The following is a 21,604-nucleotide window of genomic DNA, read 5'->3' as shown; positions in this document are numbered from 1 at the left end:
CCCCTATTGTAGATAAGAATTCTGGTATCACTATTCTCTGGGTAAACCTGACAGCCCCGGTGAATATCTGGCGATTTGATTTCTGCAATGTAGTCAAGTGCCCCGAGACCGGACGGGTGGTAGAGGGGATCATTCAGTTTTATATGTGTTACCAGAAATGACAACAATAATTGCTATTATTGGACAGATGCTGCCTGGAATACAGGAGATGATTGGGGATATAAACCTAGCGAAGCCATGCTCCCCAAGGATGGGACGGGTAGGAGTCTTCGTGAGAGAATGCATCTAACAGCCTTTCCGCAACCACTTAGGGGCTGTAAATGGGGTAAAAGTTGTCACCCCCTCCTCCTAAATCTTGAAAGCCCCCAATCTGCTGATCTGCAGACATTTGTACTGGGAAGGCATTATAATTATGTATTTAGTAGTGGATACTATGGGAATTTAGGCCATATACAGCTCCAGGATATTAGCTCCAGACCAATCAAGGCCCCTGTTACTAGTACACCTAAAACAGGCCCAGGTGAGCGTTTGCAAAATGTAGTTAATGAAGTGATCCCCATTCCAGGTCTCAGTTGGCAAGAGGTTTTCTCCATAGAAACACAAACAGCCCCAAGGAAAAACCTATGGTTAGAATGGGTGAGATACAATGTAAGAGTCCAAAATATCTCAGTGGGATATATTGCTTGTGCTGCTGCGAATACACATCTCTACACACATGCATTGCTTTTTCCTGATGACAACACCACTGCCTGTGTCATGAATCTGTTGAAAGGTCTGAAGTCCACTGATTGCCCAGATTACGTCCCACTAATTCATGAGAAACCCAAACTAAAGGTCCCAGGAGAAGTAACCGTATTAGCTGACAATTACACCTGCTATAATTCCCACGACACCACAGGTACACCAGTAGGGATCTTCGAGACAGGTTTCTGCAAAGAGAACAGTTCTTTAGATACTGACTTGCTAATTAAACATACACAATATATGTATGACATTTATTGGTTATGTGGAGATGGTAAGCTCCGTCCTAGGTTGCCTAATGCCTGGATAGGCCAATGCACCCTTGTTAAACTAGCCACCCAGTTCAAGATTTTACCTTGGGATCCAAAGATACCTGATGAACCTACCAGAAAGAGGAGAAGCCTTGATCAGCTCCACATGAGTTATGAAGATCCACTAGTATATATTGATGCCATTGGAGGGCCAAGGGGGTTCCTGACCAGTTTAAAGCCCAGAACCAGACTTATGCTGGCTTTGCTTCTATAATCCCACAGGTGCAGATTAATAAAAATGTTGAATGGATAAATTACATATATTACAGAGAACAAAGATTTGTCAATTATAGCTGTGATGCCTTTAGGGTATAGTTGAGGATTTGGGCCCTAACGCTTGTATGACCCGTGCTGCAACCCGACCTAAGAGAATTACACTGAATCCTGTCCAGACAAGATCACATGTAGTGACAAAGAAGCTGACACAGGATTGTGGTTGGTGGATAGTGGGGACATTAACTTTTGGGAGTAGGCTGACAGTAATCCTTTTGGGAAGTAGCTGTAGACCAGCATGTGATGTCACTCCCCACCACCAGAAAACCAACCACATCAGGTAGGGTAAGACAGATACAGGAGTATTATCCCTGGGGGCCCTCTGACTAGCTAGCTATGCAAAAACAATTGGCTGACCCTGAGAACCAACCTTTCTCATTTTACAGACAAATAATGATCATATGATGGACGTATAAGTGCACCTAGGCAGGCCTAGGTAGTTAGTGAGCACAAAAACAGGTGACGTGCTAGGACGCAAATTAAGATCTTCTACAGATGTGACAAAGGAGAGAGTGTAGAGCTATACTTTGGACGGTTACAGCTGAAATGGGAAGACATGGAGTACAGTCCCATAAACCCACTTGATGTTGGAGTATTGGTAAATACATTCATTGACGGTATGACCAAAGACTTACGAGACGAAATATAGACAGCCAGACCTGAATGGCGAAATGTAGATCCAAAAGATCTCCTGAAGGTTCCTTAAGAAGTTGAACAAATTAGGACAATAAGACGACGTGTCATGTATGCTGGAGCAGACACATCTTTCTTCTCCAGTTGGTTAGGTGGGATCAAGGGATTCCTTCAATAAGCTTGTCTGGTACTGATTGCCCTCCTTATAATTGGATCGATAATTCTCTGTTGTGTTATTCCCTTGTATAAAAAAGTTATTGCCAAAGCAACTCCAACTGGCACCTTCCTCAGTCAAGAGAGTAGACAAAACCCCCCCATTCTCAGATGATGCTAAGAGATTTAGTTTAGGGACAGTGGGAGAACTCCATGTGAGGTTAGTGAAGGGTTCAGCTGCCTGGAGGCCTCTCGCTAGGGGAGAGTTTCTGAGGTGTCTGAAGAAATCCACCTCCCCTTTTTCCCATCACATGGACAGTCTCAAAGGATCTTAATTTAAGGGAAAAACTTAGTGTTTAGGGGGGATTGTCAAGGTGAAAATATACTTTCTTATATACTTTTTGTACTTTTATATCTTATACTGTAAAACAATAAGTTTTTCCTATTTGCTTGCAAATGTAACTGTATTTAAAGATGGCCGCCAGTGTTTATTTTTACTTTAGTCTAGTGTCCGAAGGGTTAAGTTTCATTTCTTCTGAAATCGAAACCTAAGGAATGAGAAGAAAAGGAGGATTCACCGGGAGACGTCAGAACAAATCAGAAAGACTGAATGCTAGCTTAAACCCCGCCTAATGCACGCCTTCCCCTAACACTCAATATAGTATTGTGTATTTTAGAATAAAGCCAGTTGGTGTGACCGCTGCGGACATGTGTGGACGCACGGGCATTAACTGAGTTTGAACCAGCTACCTGTCTGACTCATTCTTATCCGGTACCAGATGCCCTGCACACATATTAATTTGGAATGACTGGTGAATGAGGGTATATTGTCGTTACGACCCCGACATGGTCACACTGGATATAATAATAATCTTTATTTTTATATAGCGCTAACATAGCAGTTCATCCAATGTTGGGTAGGAGTTAGTCTGGTCACTAGGCTTTACCAGACTATGGGCCAGTCATAGAAAATCCTGAAAAATCTGCCTCCATACATTTTAATTTATTTTTAAATAAAATAACGTATTGCCAAAGTAACAAACTCAACAGTAGATGTGACCTTGGTCTCAAACACGTTTGCAGCTGCAGCGCACAGTTCTGATGCATTGCAACAGCATTGAAACACTGGCTGGCTGCGAGATAGAAGCTGAAGCACTGGGAAGAACCTGCAGATGTGACAGGTATAGTCACACCCAGCTCTGTAGCGAGATCAGGAGAGCAGTCGCCACACTGATAACTGCCTTATAAGCTCTGGAGCTCTGGGGGTAAATTGTCATGCAGATCAGTGTCCTGCCCATAGTCCTAAACAAATTAGATACAAGAAAAAAAAAAAAACACATGGATTTCTCTGGAATAAGACATCTTGAAATCGCAATCTCATATTTTATTCAGCTTCATATGACCTAAGTGCTCATATAGATGGCCAAGGAGGGGTAAAGGGAACCAGTCACCAGTTTTTCCCCATATGAGGCAAGGCCAGTACCTGCAAGATCTCATACTGCATTCTAATACGCTGTAAATAGACCCCCCAATCCAACCTGCAAGACAAGAAAATAGAATTCAACTTACGGTAATTAGATTTCTAGGAACCCTCCACGACAGCGCCACAAGAGATATTCCCCTGTCCCAATAGGGACCGGAAACAAGGGTCAAATATAGCCCCCCCTACTTCCTGTCTCCAGTGTGCTTTTTTTGTTTGTTTGTTTTTTTTTATAAAAAAGGACTACACTGGTATGAATGCATCAAAATTTATCTACACTAAACAAATGATACAACAAAAGCATGGGATTACCCATGCAGTTGTGGAGGGTTCCTAGAAATAGAATTCTATTTTCTCTAGTTACGCTCCACAGGAGAAATACCAAAGTGTTTTGGTTTTTTTGGAGGGACAATGGCAAGGAGAACTTACCTTCTAAAGGCCAGCTCAGCATTAGCCTGTAATGTTTTGAAAAGCTATTGACTGAGGACCAGGTGGCAGTTCTCCAGATCTGCTCAATGGAGGCGCTTGCCCTTTAAGCCCATGAGACGGATACAGCTCTGGTGGAGTGTGCCATAAACTTTTCAGAGGTACTAGTTTTTGGTTTTCAGAAGCTCAACATGTTGCCATTTTGATCCAATTCACAATTGTGCCTTTTGAAGCCCTTTCCCTTTTGTTTTGTCCATAGTGTTGTATGAAGAGGTTTTGGTCCTTCCTTCAGGATTTTGATCTTTGGATGTATGAAGAAATGTCCTTTACCATCTTCAGAGTATGGAATTCAATAGAGAGATCCAAGGTAAAATTAATTATCGGTCTAGAGATCTTAAGTAGGATTCTCTGGTTGACAGGGCCTGCAGTTCATCCACTCATTGCTGTCATGATTGTCACCAGGAAGGCTGTCTTCCAGGACAATTTATCCAAGTCTATAACATGTATAGGCTCAAATGGGGGGGTTTTGTGAGACCTTTGAGAACCACATTCAGGTCCCAGGTTGGGGGAAGATTGGAAACTCGGGGTTGTAAATGAGAGAAATGAGAGGCTATCAAACCTTAACACAGCGATGGTGTGCTAGTCTTTAGACCCTTCTGCAGTCCGCTCTGCAAAAAGTCAAGATCTGAGCCATGTTTGGATGTAAGGGATCTGGGGGAGTGTTGAGGCACACCAGGATATGAAGGATTTACACATTTTGTTATAAATTGAATTTGTTACTGTCTTCCAGCTTTTTTGAAGTGTATTTACCACTTTATAAGAGAACCCTTGGCAGTAAGAGCTGTCAAACATGCTACATGGAGGAATTATCCGCAGAAGCATCCGGAGACCACAACAAATGTATCCAAGTCTGGCGGCCCTGGATCCTATTCAGGCATTCACCAAACTTACAATCATTTACCTGATCAAGAATATTAATAGGTGACATCAGCTGCACAAGCTATCCTCCCCCTTTTTTTTTTCTTCTCTCCCTTCCATTCATTTATCTCTTCGTAAAATCATTCATAATATACAGTTATTGGGTCAATCTTGTGTTTTGGCCCTAACGGAAATTGTCAAGTTAATACCTGGCTCTTGTTATTGTCATGCAAGGTATTTCTAAACACAATTAACATAGGATGTAGTGTGTTAGTTCTAAGACAGATCAGTCACATGCCTCATTAGAACCAACAATCAGTAAAAGTTAGAAAAGGAAAAACTTAGAGACTTAAAGAGGGGGAAAGAGGAAAGGTTTTAAAAAGAAAAAAAAAAAAAAAAAGCGATTCGCGTATATCATCTGTTACGCGTATTGTTTTGAAATAGTCTTGACAATATCTTGGCTTAAGTGCCTTGTTGGGGGCCCTGCATGGCCAGGATTCTTATGTTCATTGTAAAATGTCTTATGTGAGAAAAATATAGTTCTTACCGATAACGGTATTTCTCTGAGCCCATGGCGGCACCACGGAGGGGATCTGCACACCAAGGACAGGAAACCTACAGATAAAAAGGCGGTACCACTCTCCCGCATCAGTTGTTTACTAGAGAACGATGGGAGACTATGGAATAGCGTATTAGTTTTAACATTACTTAACTTAATTGAGATACCGCGTGACTTAGGGTACCGTTACACAAAACGATTTACCAACGATCACGACCAGAGATACGACCTGGCCGTGATCGTTGGTAAGTTGTTGTGTGGTCGCTGGAGAGCTGTCACACAGACAGCTCTCCAGCGACCAACGATGCTGAAGTCCCCGGGTAACCAGGGTAAACATCGGGTTACTAAGCGCAGCGCCGCGCTTAGTAACCCGATGTTTACCCTGGTTACCATCGTAAATGTAAAAAAAAACAAAAAAAAAAACGTACACACTCACATTTCGGTGTCCGTCAGGTCCCTAGCCGTCTGCTTCCCGCACTGACTGACTGCCGGCCGTAAAGTGAAAGCAGAGCACAGCGGTGACATCACCGCTGTGCTCTGCTTTTACTTTCCGGACGGCAGTCAGTCAGTACGAGAAGCAGACGGCTAGGGACCTGACGGACACCGGAATGTGAGTATGTACGGTTTGTTTTTTTTTACATTTACAATGGTAACCAGGGTAAACATCGGGTTACTAAGCACGGCCCTGCGCTTAGTAACCCGATGTTTACCCTGGTTACAAGCGAACGCATCGCTGGATCGGTGTCACACACGGATCCAGCGATGACAGCGGGAGATCCAGCGACGAAATAAAGTTCCAAACGATCTGCTACGACGTACGATTCTCATCAGGGTCCCTGATTGCTGCTGCGTGTCAGACACAGCGATATCGTATGGATATCGCTGGAACGTCACGGATCGTACCGTCGTAGCGACAAAAGTGCCACTGTGAGACAGTACCCTTAATCATATAAATAGCATATGGCACTATGTTAGTGTGCACACCCATAAGTGAAGGGAGGGAATGTACGGGTGCCGTCATGGGCTCAGACAAATACAGTTATCGGTAAGAACTATATTTTTCTCTGACGCCCATGACGACACCACGGAGAGATTTGCATAGATTGTACATTCAGGGAGGGACCACCGCTTCCAGAACCCTTTTACCGAAGGTAAGGTCTGAAGAGGAGATAAGGTCCAATCTACAGTGCCTATAGAATGTAGATGGTGATGACCAGGTAGCAGCTCTACATATCTGGTCAATTGAAGCTCCAGCCTTCTCTGCCCAAGAAGTTGCTACTGCTCTCGTTGAGCGAGCCTTGACATCTCCCGGGATGGACATTCCACTTAATGAATATGATGGATCACGGATGCCATCAGCCTCTCTCGCCAAAGTGGCTTTGGAGGCTTTTTTCCCCTTCCGGGGACCCTGAAAACACACAAAAAGACATCCTCCCTACTCTCTCTGGTGGCTTCTATGTAATGCATGAGGCATCTCCTGACATCTAGTGTGTAAGGATTCTTCCTCCTTGTTTTTAGGGTTGGGACAGAAGGAGGGGAGAGATATCTCTTGAGTTCTATGAAACCGGGATGCTACCTTCGGGAGATATGCTGGGTCTATTTTGAGAACAACCCTATCCTCCAAGAACTGTGTGTAAGGAGGGTTAGCAGATAGAGCCTGTATGTCGCCATCTCTACGTGCAGACGTGAGGGCGACGAGCAGGGATGTTTTGAGGGATAGGAATTTCAATGGGATATCTAAGGGCTCGAAGGGAGGTTTAGTCAGGCCTTTAAGGACCAAATTTAAATCCCATTGAGGGGTAACTTTTACTGGAAGTGGTCTCGATCTACCTGCTGCCCTGATGAATCTGGAAACCCACCGATTCCCTGCCAAACCATAGTTAAATAGGGCTCCCAATGCTGCCACATGGACTTTCAGGGTACTCGTGGCTAGACCGATCTCCAACCTGTTTTGTAGAAATTCTAATATGGATTTAAGAGGGACCTCTTCCCCTATTTTAGCGCCCGATGATGAAATTTTTTCCATATCTTTCCATAATGCTTTGTTGTAATCAGTTTCCTACTTTGTAAAAGAGTAGATACCAGCCCTGGAGAGAAACCTCTGCTTTCTAGTAGCTTCCTCTCAAATGCCAGGCTGTCAAGTGTAAGCTCGTAACTTGTGGATGATGAACTGGGCCCTGGGAGAGTAGGTTTGGGAGGTCTGGAAGTACCCACGGGTTGGATATCGACATTCTCATCATCCAAGAGAACCAAGGCCTCTTCGGCCAGAAAGGGGCTATTAAGATCACATGAGCCCCGTCCTCCCGAATCTTCCTCAGCACTGCCGGAATCAGAGCAAATGAGGGAAACGCGTAAGCCAGCTGATGTAGCCATGGAATCAGGAACGCATCCAACGCCACTGGATTCCCCAGTGGGGTTATGGAGCAAAAAGTTTACTTTTTTGTTTAGGCTGTTTGCAAAGATGTCTATGTTGGGTACCCCCCATTTTTCTGTAATCTGGGTGAATATTGCCCGATTTAGCTCCCATTCCCCTTGCTTTAGACGAAGTCTGCTCTGTAGTTGTCCACCCCCTTTATATGCAGACTTGTCAGGGATAGAAGGTTGTTTTCGGCTATGTGAAATATTGACTCTTACTTCCATCAGTTTTTGAGAGCAAGTACCCCCTTGGTGATTCAGGTACGCTACTACTACCCTGTTGTCTGACATAACTCTGACATGGTGAGAGAGTGAAGGGCCCCCAAGAATTCCAGCAGAGCGAACTTGACCGCTAGAAGTTTTCATATTGGAAGATTCTATTGCTAGAGACGGTGACCAGGTGCCTTGGGCTAATAGGTCGTTCAGATGAGCCCCCCACCCACTAGGGCTTGCATCTGTGGTTATGATTTTTGAAATTGGAGTTACCCACCGGACTCCCTGGGATAGATTTTTTTGCGATGTCCACCAGATTAGTGACCGAGTTGTGCGTGGAGATAACCTGAACCGACCTTCTAAATGCCCCCTTAGAGAGACTTCCTCTGACAAAATTTGCCATTGAAGGTCTCTCGAATGGAGCTGAGCCCATTGGACTGCAGGGATGCATGAAGTCATGGATCCCAAGAGGGACATAGCCTGGCGGAGAGTTATGGAGGGGAGAGCTTGTATCTTGGACACCAGCCCTGTCATTTTTTGTATTTTTTCCCCGGGAAGGTGGCATTCCTCCTTTACAGAGTCTAGAGTGAGACCTAGATATTCCTGGACCTGGGAAGGCAACAACCTGGACTTTAAGTTTATCAGCCAGCCCAGCTTCTCTAGAGAACGCATTATTGCTTCTAGCTGTTTGCTGCAGTGTTGGGGAGAGGAGCCCATTACCAAAAGGTCATCTAGGTATGGCATGATCAGGGTGTCCTGTTCTCTCAGATGAGCCATTACCTCCACGATTAGCTTTGTGAATATTCTTGGAACTATGGCTAGCCCGAAGGGTAGGGCTGAAAACTGAAAGTGGTGCAACACCCCCCTGATGTGAACCGCTATCCTGAGAAACCTCTGGTGATCTCTGTGGATAGGGACAGGATAGTAGGCATCCTTCAGGTCCAGGACTACCATGAAACACCGAGGAAACCGCATTTTTATAGATGTCTTTATTGTTTCCATCTTGAATGCTTGTACCTCTAGGTATTTGTTTAGGTTTTTCAAGTTTAGGATAGTCCTGTATGACCCGTCCGTTTTTTTTTCCTCAGGAACAGAGGGGAATAGTAGACTTGCCCTCTTTCTTGTGGGGGAACTTCCAGAAGAACCCCCTTGTCCACTAGTCCAATGACCTCGTTTTCCAATGCCAATTGCTCTTCCACTGAAGACCTTGGTGATGTTATCATAAAGGAGGGGCGAAGGGTTTTGAGAAATGTCAGTTTCAGACCTGATTTTGTTATGCCCAGGATCCATGGACTGCGGGTAATTTTCTCCCAGGCCGAGAGAAATAGTGACAATCTTCCACCCACCTGGGGCAAACCTTCATTGGGAAGGTTTGTTGTCGCTGGGACTTTTATTAAACAAGAATCCTTTATTTTTGTTTCTCTTATCCTCCCATTTTTCTTGGTTTTTCCCCGGCGTTCTACAGAAAAACCTCTTGCTCCGAAAGGGCCTTCTATAAGAGGGGAAAACCAGGGAGGGAAAAGATTTTTTTATCCCCCGCCTTCTCTAGGATGTCATCTAAGGCGGGACCAAACAGGAATTCCCCCTCACAGGGAATGGTACACAATTTTGATTTTGTCTGTAAGTCCCCTGGCCAGCACTTAAGCCAGAGGGTGCGCCTAGCCACGTTAGAGAAAACTGCTGATCTAGCAGCTAATCTAATTGAATCGGCAGAAGCATCTGCCAAAAATGTGGCCGCCCCCCTCATTACCGGCAAGGTGTTTAGTATGGAGTCCCGGGATGATTTCCCTTTTAGTTGGCCTGCCAGCTGGTCTAACCATATAATTAATGAACGGGAGGTACACGCGGCGGGCGACTGCCAGCTTTAGACCTCCCCAGTTGCTTCCCAGGAACTTTTTAGAAAGGTGTCCGCCTTTTTGTCCATAGGATCTTTCAAGACCCCCATGTCCTCAAATGGGAGGGCGAATTTCTTTGATGCCTTAGCTATGGCGACATCAAGTTTAGGGGCTTTTTCCCAAAAGGAGCAAGATTCATCCTCAAAAGGGTATTTCCTTTTAGGTGTCAGTAACGCCTTTCTTAGTTTTTTTCCACTCTTTTTTGATTAGTGCGGATATGGTGTCATTAAGGGGAAATGCTCTCCTCTTTTTTGTTCAAGACCCCCGAACATAATGTCCTGTACCAATCTTTTTGGGTGAGGGTCTACCAACCCCATAGTGCTTCTAACCGCCTTAATGAGGCCATCTGTGTCCTCTAAAGGAAAACAACTATGACCCCCCAGAGGAAGAAGAGGATGATGAAGAAGAGGAGTTAGACGTATCTGAGTCCACATTATCACTGTCTGTAATATTAGACCCAGGAGACGGAGACCTGTGCCTAGTCTTCCTCCGCTTTTAAGGGATCTAAAGGTGTCTTCCACCTGAATTTTTATCAGGGTTTTGAGGTCGGCTGCGAACCCGGGAAGCCCTTCGGATACTGTCTGCTGTATACACATGATATAAAGTCTTTTCTCCCAGGTAGTTGGAAGGTCTTCTCTACAAAGGGCACAAATTCTATGCTTGGATTTGCCTAAGCTTTTCTTCCCCTAAAGTAAGAGAGACAAATATGCCCTTACTATCACTGACTTTCACAAAGATCACTTACCACCTCACGGACCCATAAATACCGGTTGGGGATGCTCTGCATCTGTCTTTTTGCCGGACTCCTTGCTATGCTGGGACCTTTGGCGTTCTTTACCGGTAGTATCTTGGCATCCTTTCTGCTGTCGCTGCTTTTGCTGCTGCGTTGATGCTGGTGGCGATTATGGTAAGGGTGATGCCCCCAGGTCGCTCATGGTGCCTCTGCTGCAGCTGTTGCTGCTGCTTGGTGCCGCCGCAGTTACCCACAGAAGCACCTAACCTGTGCACCTTTCCCTTTATGTGGTGGTAATTTCCGCCGCCAATTCAGGCCTGTGCCCGTGCAATAGCGCTCCGCTTGCCGGCGCATGCGCAATGGCCTGTACAGTGGGATTCGCGGCCAAATCCCGGGCAGTCAAACCAAAATGGCACCGTGCATAGCACGTGCGGGATGCTGCATACCGGAGGCCCCGGCTTTTTGCAGCTTGCATACCGGCGCTTCGAAGGGAGGGCATTGCTCGCCTTGCAGCCACAGAGGGACCCCCCTGGATGATTATCGCTGCTGCAGCATCTTACCCGAGGAGGTAGCCGCGACTCCATGCCACCTCCCCCGCACACCCTAGAGGCCCACTAGCCCCAGCGGTGGCGCTTCGGGTCACCACACCAGCTGAGGCAGGGGGACCCCCGCTGCCTGAGTCAGAATAATTGGCCCCGGATCCAACGACGTCTTCTGTCGGTAAGCTGTAGGTCTCCCATCAAAGACAGGAAACCAACTGATGCGGGAGAGTGGTACCGCCTTTTTATCTGTAGGTTTCCTGTCCTTGGAGGGCAGATCCCCTCTCTCCGTGGTGCAGTCATGGGCGTCAGAGAAAATTCAATAAAGACGATTGAACAATAAGAGAGAACTCTAGCTCTTAGGATGAATGACTCAGGAGCCAGGCTGCATGCTTCAAAGACTTGAGGATCTGGGTGACAAATCGTCCCTTGGTGGAGAAGGTTGCTGGTCGATTTAAGAACCAGGGGGCTATTTTTAGACCGTTCAGGGCACCAGCTTCTTCTCAGCCAGCGAGGTGCCACTAGAGTGGTCTTTGTTTTGCCCCTTCTGATTTTCTGCAAATGTTCTTACCAGGAGAGGAATTGGAAGGAAGGCCTATGCCAGTTTGAAGACCCAGCAGTAAGAGAAACCATCTAGTGCTATGCAAGTATCGTTCGAGTCTAGTGAAAAGTTTGCCTGCTTTTTTATTCTGACAGGTAGCAAAAAAAATAAATAAAAAAAGTCTACTTATGGGAAATTAGAGAACAAAGGGAGAACCAGCTCACCCTCCTGCAGCTTCAATCTCAGAGTCCTGTGAGCTGGATGTTTCTCTGTAGTAGCACTGATCACGGATACCAAATTCTGAAGTAATTGAGCCACTGCAAACTTTAGGCATTTCCGATGTGCTGAATGAATTGGGATGTGATAAGAGTCCCAAAAATCTATGGTTGCCATCACAAAGTCATCCCGTTGCCTATTAATGGAATGGTGGTTTTTAATTTTTGGTTTTTTATTATCCTGTGCATCCCATTTTGCTTTTGTACAAGGAACACACAGGACTAATGCCCCTTCTGCAATCTGTTTCTAGTACTGGGGATACTACACCTGTGGCCAGTAGTTTTTGGACCCCTGACATTAAGGCTACGTTCACACGATCCTGTTTTCACTGCGGATTTTTCAGGTCCTTTTTTTGGAAAATCCGCAGTGAAAACCGCAGTGCTTTTCACTACGGTTTTTGATCCTTTTTCTACTGCGGATTCCACTGCGGGTTTCCAACTGCAGTTTCCTATTGGTGCTGCTGGAAACCCGCAGCGGAATCCGCAGAAAGAATAGACATGGTACTTTTTTTCCACAGGCAAATCCGCGCGGATTTTCCTGGGGAAAAAAAGGATCGTCGGCACAGCGGGTTTTGTTTTCCATTGGGTTACATTGTACTGTAACCTACATGGAAAAAGGATGCGGATCCGCAGCTGCAACTCCGCTGCGGATCCGCACCAAAAACCGCACCGTGTGAACGTAGCCTAAAACTGATTCGAGACAGGGAGCTTATTTTCAAGGTCTGTGGAGGTTTGACGGAGAATTTGATCTCTATCCTGTCTTGGACAGACTGCAGAACCCATTGATTCTGGGTGAGCAGTTGCCACTGGGAAAGGAACCTTGAGATCCGTCCCCCACCACGCGGACGTCATTGCCTTTCCTGACGTTGTCCCAGGGAGAGCAAGATGTTCCTGCCTCTACCTCCCTTGGGATAGCTCCAACATCGTGTTTTTCCTTTCCCTTTATAAGAAGGGGGCAGATTCAGTGTGGGACAAAAGGACCGCTTATTGAGTTCTGACAGTTTTCTTTTTATCTGTTTTTTTCTAATAAGTCATTTAGGGCTGGCCCCAACATATTCCCCTTTGAAGAGAATAGAGTAGCACTTAATTTTTGAAGCTATGTCTCCTCTCCATAGTTTTAGCCATAGTGCACATCTAGTTGAATTCGATAGGACTGAAGATCTGGACGCTGTTCTTACAGATTCAGCAAAAGAGTCAGATAATAAACCAGTGTTTTTTCTGTTAACAAGGAGGTATGGTTCTTCTCTTGACGTGCCAATTCTGAGGCGTTTTCCCAGCTGGTTTAGCCACCAGAACATCGATCTTGCTATGCAGGTGGATACAACATTTGTGTTCAACAGCACCGCGGATTTTTTCCAGCAGGCTGTCCATTTTACGATCCATCAGGTCTGTTCATTGTGAGGAGTCTTCAAATGGCAAGGTTGCCTTTTGCCACTTCCGCTACTTGACTATCCAATTTCGGTATCTCAGACCAGCATTTAGATATTTCCCCCCCCCCCTCTAGTGAGAACTTCTCTCAGTTCTGCAGATATTCTCCAAGTGCTTCTCCACAAGCTCCCACTCATCAAGTATCAGATTTTGTATATTGTCATGTACTGAAAATACTAGTTGCCCCACAGACACCTGTCAGAATTGCACAGATGTACCTTTTATTATACTCTCCTACGGGGCAGTCCGGTCTGTATTGCTTGTCTGGAGCCGGCTTCTCCCCTCTTGCAATCGCCATCATCCTGCACTGCTTCGTGTGGATGACTCCTCCTGTGTCATCCACACAGTGTCCAGCATCATGTTCCAGTGCAGGCATACTATTCTCTGCAGTGTCGAGGGCAGAGCAAAGTAGTGAAGTGAATGTGCCAGCGCTCTTTCGCCTTTTCCTGTGCATGCGCGCTGCAGTACTTTGCTCTGCCCTCGACATGGCAGAGTGTAATATGCCTGCACAGGAACACACTGCTGGACACCGTGGATGATATAGGACGGAGTCATCCACATGAAGCAGTGCAGGATAATAGAAATCACAAGAGGGGAGGAGCCGGATCAAGACCAGCAACACAGACTAGACTGCCCCTTAGGAAGTATGATAAGAGGTCTTTATCTTGTCTTGCAGGAATATATACAGCACTAGCTATTGAACCCTTTCTACGCCCGGGTGGCGAGAATTTATATTGGTATATGGTCTCCATCCTGTATGTGCTGCTCCCATCCTGCACCCCCTTCCTGTCATGCGCAGCCCCCCATCCCGGTTTGTGCGCCCCCATCCTGTCATGTGCTGCTCTTTTCCTGCACCCCCATCCTGTCATGTGCTGCTCCCATCCTGCCATGTGCTGCGCCCATCCTGCACCCCCATCCTGTCATGCGCAGCCCCCATCCTGTTTTGTGCGCCTGCATCTTGTCATGTGCTGCTCTCATCCTGCGCCCCCATCCTGTCATGTGCTGCTCCCATCCTGTCCGGGCATCACTCCGACAGCGGTGGACACCGCGTCAAGACCCGCACACCATCAGCACTCAGACGTGCTTTCTGCTCGTTACAAAAAGCAGACTACAGATAAATTATAGAAACCATCGGATCTACTGAGTGGACACTCAGTCATTCTACTGTACGTAACTGACGAAGGCCACACCAGGCCGAAACGTTTTGATCGTACTACAGAATAAATTCCTTAAATTCAAGTTGAGTGCCAGGTTCTTTATATATCACATGTATATGGTTTGGGAACCTACCTGTGCACCACCGTAGCAGTGCTCACGTGTTTTGCCTACTGCTCCCATCCTGTGCCCCCATCCGGTCATGCGCAGCCCCCATCCCGTTTTGTGCGCCCCCATTCTGTCATATGCTACTCCCATCCATATGCCCCGTATGCTGCGCCATAAAGGTTGATTGCCCTACTGTATAAGATGCTGCGATTAAAAAAAAAAAAAAAAAAAAAAAAAAAATGGTGGTCAGGTGCCGGAGTCGCAGCTGGCTCAGGCCTCCGGCACTTGTGAAATTCACCTGTCCCCGTTCCACCGCCGTGCACCGCTCTGTCTTCTGGCTGTGAATGTTCAGTCAGAGGGCACGCTAAACACGTCATCGCGCCCTCTGACCTGAGCGTCACAGCCAAAGCGCGCGGAAGACAGAGCCCGGCGGTGGAACGGGGACAGGGGAATACCGCGTACTCACCCTCCTGGCACGTCCCTGCTTCTCTGTCAGAGATCGCGGTATGTGTTCAGTGCTTACGCATACCGCGATCTCCTAGGCCACAATTCTCATCCCCGGATGCGTCACTCTGTGGGGTCCAGACTGTGCAGGCGCTTGCGCAGTCTATAAAGGCTTCGGACAGAGTGACGCTCCCAGCGTTATAATATAGATCTTATAATGCTGTATATGAGGGCTTACAAGTACTGGCCTTACCTCATGTGAACAATCTGGTGACAGGCTCCCTTTAATCCTACTGAGATTCCCATAAATTATACTAAAGAGGGGCAAAATAATGGAGAATATATTTGAATTATGAAGAGTACCTTTTTTCTTTGTTACAGGAGACTGAACGTCCAACTCACAGTTCTCTTTGCTTTCATCGCCATCAGTCCCCTCTATGTGATCACCTTTCACCTGATTAGGCGATATGTTTTGCGGGATGAAGGAGGAGTGTTGGTACTAAAGCATAAAATGAAATTAGTAAAAGCAAAGACAAGTCTGGTCAGGAACATATGGTAATTGTCTTTAAAGTAAAATTCTTTTAAAAGGAACTTGGTTACAGAGGTCTTCGTGCATCCTATTCTTAAGAAGCATACCAGAGATGTTAGAAACTAAACAGGTCATAAGTTACTTACCACAGGACTGGCAGTCTCTCTTGGAGTTGGCCAATTTGCGAGATCACTGAAATCACTAGCCTTCGTGAAGGGGAAAAAAAAAAAAAAAAAAGTTACGGTACATACATACAGATCATTTTAAGAAAATGAAGTGGCCAAAAAAAATATACATATACATATTTTTGGTCCTTGCAGATTTAATATATATAAAAAAACAAACAAACAAAGAAACAACTTTGCCTAGAAGTCCTGCATTTTGTTTATTTTAATTTTTATTTTTTTTTTTTTAAACAGTTCATACCTCACCATTTTTGGTCCGAGATTGCTGTCATGTATTCAACATTTTTGTTTTCAACTTAAAAAGGGAAGGGATTTTCTGTTTTAGAACATTTTTCACTATAAGTTACGATAATACAAAAAAAATAAAAAAAATAAATAAAGTTACCTTTTGAGAAGCAGATTTTCGAGCCTGGACAATTCTTGCTGAACACTGCAAACCTGAAAAGAAATGAAAACCACTTGTGGTGACATACATACATACATCTAATTGTTGACATGGAGCAAGCACCTCTATTAAATATGAATATGATTTATGTTGAATCTATAGCCTTATGCACAGTAGATATATGCTTTATCGCCCACGATGGTAGAGTGTACACACTACATTAATGTGCCATTAATTCCAGAGCGCTATACATACACTGTCCCCATTGGGGTTCAGTGTCTATTTCTTTATCAGTAGGTCTTTGGGAGGCAACATCAGTAACTGAACGAAAACCACACAAATGTGTGAAGAACAAACTCCTTGCAGATGTTGTCCCTTGTAAGATTTGAACCCAGAACCCCAGCGCTGCAAAGCAACAGTGCTAGCCACTGAGCCACCATACTGTACTTTATAACAGAACATCAACATGGTATTAGAAATAGACAGTGTTGCCTCTTCCAAAGTAATGCGTGACTCACCGGCAACTACAGCAAATATAGTAGGAACATGGGACGAGACTTGCCTTTCACAGTCATTACATAAGCTAGGACATTTTAATATTACAAAGTTACACTCCTTCGCCACATGAAAGTTATAAATAACTCACTTTCAAAGTTCACTCAATGGGCTTTAGGCTATGTGCACACGTAGGAAATGTGGTGTAGAATTTTCTGCACAAAATCTGCATCTCCTGGCAGAATCCGCAGCTGCGAATTTGCTGCGGTTTTTATGCGGATTTGCCGCAGAATTGATGTGTATTTTATGCAGTTTTTGCCACTGCGGATTTCTATCATGGAGGGGTGCAGAAAAGCTGCAGATCAGCACAAAAGTGGCATGCACTTCATTTAAATCCGCAGCAATTCCGCACTGATTTTTCCGCACAACCTTTTTTTAACCATTGATTTACATTGTACTGTAAATCACAGTGCAGATCTGCAGCGTTTCTGTGCGGAAAAATCCACTGCGGATCCGCAGCAAATCCGCATCGTGTGCACGTGGCCTTAATGTCACCCATCAGGAGACACACGAGACGTAAAATCCTAGCCATACACCAAAGACCCCCTTCATACTTCCATGGATACAACATCTTTGGTGCTGTTCACATGTCTGTGTTTTTAGCAGACCACCTATCCATGCAAAACCCATGGAGACATGTCCTTTTTTCCAGGCAGCACAGATGAAAAGGGCAATTACAAGTCCACAAAACAAGAAACTTTGTAGGCACACTATTGCAGAGAGGAGGGGAACATTTTTTTTTTTATGCTTTGGCAAAATAAGTTAGCTGAGCACATCAATTTTATTTTGATCAACTGAATTTGAAGAACTACCAATAATTTGTTAGCTACACTTGTGTAGGTCTGTTAATATACTTACCAATCGCCGTCTTCCTTGGGTTCCATCTTCTAGGTCACATCAGATCACACTGGGGGTTTACGTACAAATCGTAAAACAATTTTACAATGTAGGTCCATGGAGTGGCAGAAAGGTTGCAAACATGTAAGGGTATGTTTCCACGGTCAGGATGGCCGGCGGTATCGCCGCAGCGGCGAAGCCGCTCGGCGCTAAGCCCCGCCCCCTTTCTGGGACGCGATCATGCCGGATGTGTTAACTCTTCACATCCGGGATGATCGCTCTCTCCCATAGGGCCCTGTGATATGCCTTGCGGGGACGCTGCGTCCCCGCAAGGTGTACGGACATGCTGCGATCTGAAAAGACGCGCAGCATGTCCGGAGTCGCAGGGCCGCCGCGTGCGGGTTTCCACGCATAGTGGAGACGGGATTTCATAAAATCCCCTCCACTATGCTGGAACATCTGGACGCTGCTTGTTTGACGCTGCAGCTCTGCGCAGCGTCAAACAAGCAGCGTTTCCTGACCGTGGAAACATACCCTAAGGCTATGTTCACATTCAGTATTTTGCATCAGTATTTGTAAGCCAAAACCAGGAGGAGTGGGTGAAGAATACAGAAGTGGTGACATGTTTCTATTATACTTTTCCTCTGAGTGTTCCACTCGTGGTTTTAGCTTACAAATATATGGTAAATGTAAAATACTGAGCGTGTGAATGTGGCCCAAGTCTTTTGTGCATGAGCATTAGTGACTTTTACAGATCGCACTTGTACCTATAAGGGTAAGTGCACTCGTTGCAGATTCCATTGCAGATTTTTCTGCACGGATTCTGCAAAATCCGCAGGTAAAATGCCCTGCATTTTACCTACGAATTCCCTGCAGATTTTGTGCACATTTCACCTGCGTTTTTACACCTGCGGATTCCTATTATGGAATGGGTGTAAAAATGCTGCGTATTCCGCACAAAGAATTGACATGCTGCGGAAAGTAAACCACTGCGTTTCTGCGCGGAATTTTCCACAGCAGGTGCACTGCGGATTTGGTTTTCCATAGGTTTACATGGTACCGTATACCGCATGGAAAACTGCTGCGGATCCGCAGCCAAATCCGTGACATGTGCACATACCCTAATAGTGAATGGGGTCATTCACAAGTCTGATTTCCTGCAGAAAATTGTGGATATGTGTGATTTTTAATCACAGTGTAGGATTATCTGCAATGCAAATCTTTAAGTAAAAAACAAAAAAAGTTCACTGGACAGTTATGAGAAGGTGGAAACAAACACACATACAAAACACACCAGCATTTTTCTTTCACATGTAAGAAAAATTGACCGTGAATAAGTCTTAACATTGTAAGTGACTTCTCGCTCAGTATGATCCAGCAAGTTAGAATAGAAGCCACAAGGGTCCATAGAGAACTGGAGCAGCACTGGAAAGGGGAAGATGGCGATCAGAGAGCACATTATCGCACTTACGCTACATTCAGAACAATTACACAAGCTTAGGTTATAAAATCTTGGGAGTGATCCTTTCCTGGCCAGGCAGGGAGTGTGGCAAGACAGGCAACGTTGAATCAGTTGTACAGATAAGAGGTTGTGCTAACGTGTATGGCCTAAATAGAAAGGATCATATCTCGGGAACCAAATGGCAGATTAAGACTATGTTCACGTTAAATTTTTTGTGCAAATTTTAATCTATGCTTTACAGTACCAGCAAAGTTTATGACATTTTGGAAATCTGATGCACACACATTGGGTTTTTTTGCCCCTGACTTATTCAGAAAACTGCTACATGTCAACTTATTCAGCGTTTTTTTCCTACATATTTGCAGCGTTATGTTTTTTGGGGTTTTTTTCACCCATAGGAAACAATGGGAAATGAAGACGCAGAGAGCAGGTTTTGCCTGCAAGAAAAAGGAAATGCAGCAAAAGAGCAACGTGTGAACATAGCCTTAAAGGGGAGGAGACAGTTTAGGTACTCTGGGTTGCAGTTAGAATAAAATCAAAGCCAACACTGCCACTTCTGCGGTAACAGGTCCTCCCTAAGGCCCAGCCGCCTCACCACACTAACCAATCGTTACCTCAATTACTTCAGCAACACCCATAGACTAAAGTGAGCGACACTTGTGCAGTCAAGTCGCTGCAAGAAAAGGACCTGCCCATCCAGGTGTCAGGGTGTATGAGACTGAATTGTGGCCGTCAGATGACGGCTGATCTCCTGCCTGGCTCTACTGTGTGATCGCTGCATTTACCACTTATTGTTACTACTGCCCCCGTACACATCAGACAAATTATCAAACCATTGTCTGTTTTGACCAAAGTTAAGTTTAAATGGCCACATTCTGATCATTTAGGCCTACATGGAGGTGGTCATGGTCAGCCAGATTTACAAACACGTCTTACCCGCCTGATCGTGCCCACCGAGCACAAGGGCGCTGTTTGCAGAGGCAGGGTTTGCTTTCTTGGTCCAGGGATTGGTGCTGGGCATTGCGGCCTCGCTGGGCTTGGTCTGGTCCCTTCTGTGACGCCCAGGGGGCTGCAGGGAGGATTTCTGTAGGGCGCGCTCGTTATAGCCCTGTTCCACTGGTGTTAAGGCTGGTGATACAGGGTGAGGGCAGCCATTGGCTCCATCCTCGTGGGGGGCACAGCTAGACATGCGGGATGCCATCCTCAGGGCTCACAGTATGGGGTGGATACTAGGCTACAGCACTGCCTGTGCCATATACATGCAGGGATGACAAGAGGGGCGGAGGCGCCCGGGACAGAGACCACTTGTGGGACAGAAAGTTTCTGCACTGTCCCAGCACTCTGCATGTACAGCACCCAGCAGAGGGGACGGGCACAGGGTGCGGGCAACAGGGGCACAGGGTGCGGGCAACAGGGGCACAGGGTGCGGGCAACAGGGGCCCGGAGCGGCTCACAGCTGACAGGACCGTAAACAGGAAAGCTGCAGCCGCCCCCTGCACACGGTCACCCCACCGCTCCCTACACCGTGCACACAGCCAGCGCTCAGCCCCCCTACACCGTGCACACAGCCAGCGCTCAGCCCCCCTACACCGTGCACACAGCCAGCGCTCAGCCCCCCTACACCGTGCACACAGCCAGCGCTCAGCCCCCCTACACCGTGCACACAGCCAGCGCTCAGCCCCCCTACACCGTGCACACAGCCAGCGCTCAGCCCCCCTACACCGTGCACACAGCCAGCGCTCAGCCCCCTACACCGTGCACACAGCCAGCGCTCAGCCCCCCTACACCGTGCACACAGCCAGCGCTCAGCCCCCCTACACCGTGCACACAGCCAGCGCTCAGCCCCCCTACACCGTGCACACAGCCAGCGCTCAGCCCCCCTACACCGTGCACACAGCCAGCGCTCAGCCCCCCTACACCGTGCACACAGCCAGCGCTCAGCCCCCCTACACCGTGCACACAGCCAGCGCTCAGCCCCCCCACACCCCAAGCACCAGTAACCCGCTATCCCCACTCCCCGCAGAACTCGCGCAAACTGACCACTCGGGCGTCTAAATAAGCGCAGGCGTCCCGGAACGCGCAGCGCGCTCACGGCGGCGTTTATTTACTTCCACACTGGGCACGCTGCTGTGCCCCGCCTATCCCTAGGTGCGCCTGCGCAGTGAGCCCTGTAATGTCAGCACCCAGCTGTCAGATGTCAGTGGTTGTGCTGGCGGTGCTGTGTCAGCCTCACCACAGCTGTGACCTGTGGGAGCCATGACCGGGCATAATGGGATCAAAAGCGACTTTGATCATGTGTAGATGGTGCGTTTATTGGTTAGATGGGCTGCGTGCCCACGATCAGGAACAGCAGCGATTTACATTACAAGCACGGTGGATGGGATTTATAGAGATGCCGCGGTGCGGGTTTA

The 21,604-nt window shown here is 46.5% G+C and overlaps 1 protein-coding gene across 6 annotated transcripts in view; it reads right to left on the bottom strand.

Moving 5' to 3' along the window:
- Nucleotides 1–21,173, bottom strand: part of LARP1B (La ribonucleoprotein 1B) — a 99,686-nt gene extending 78,513 nt beyond the window's left edge. For 5 of the 6 annotated variants that reach the window (XR_013219672.1, XM_077279126.1, XM_077279123.1 and 2 more), the window contains exons 1-4: nt 20,130–21,173; nt 16,340–16,392; nt 15,916–15,975; nt 15,604–15,739 (exon numbers count right to left, since the gene is read on the bottom strand). Coding sequence is in view for 5 of the 6 variants with exons in the window: in XM_077279126.1 (XP_077135241.1) it covers nt 15,604–15,739; nt 15,916–15,975; nt 16,340–16,392; nt 20,130–20,394 (514 nt within the window). In the remaining variant the exon portion in view is untranslated. The remainder of the gene's footprint in view (nt 1–15,603; nt 15,740–15,915; nt 15,976–16,339; nt 16,393–20,129) is intronic. The other variant, XM_077279127.1, reaches the window with a different exon arrangement.
- Nucleotides 21,174–21,604: the final 431 nt, after the last annotated feature.

Source organism: Ranitomeya variabilis, chromosome 1, assembly GCF_051348905.1.
Source record: "Ranitomeya variabilis isolate aRanVar5 chromosome 1, aRanVar5.hap1, whole genome shotgun sequence".
In the NCBI taxonomy this organism is placed as follows: Eukaryota; Metazoa; Chordata; class Amphibia; order Anura; family Dendrobatidae; genus Ranitomeya; species Ranitomeya variabilis.
The sequence above is the reverse complement of the archived record's forward strand: the minus strand, read 5'-3'. Positions and strand labels throughout refer to the sequence as shown.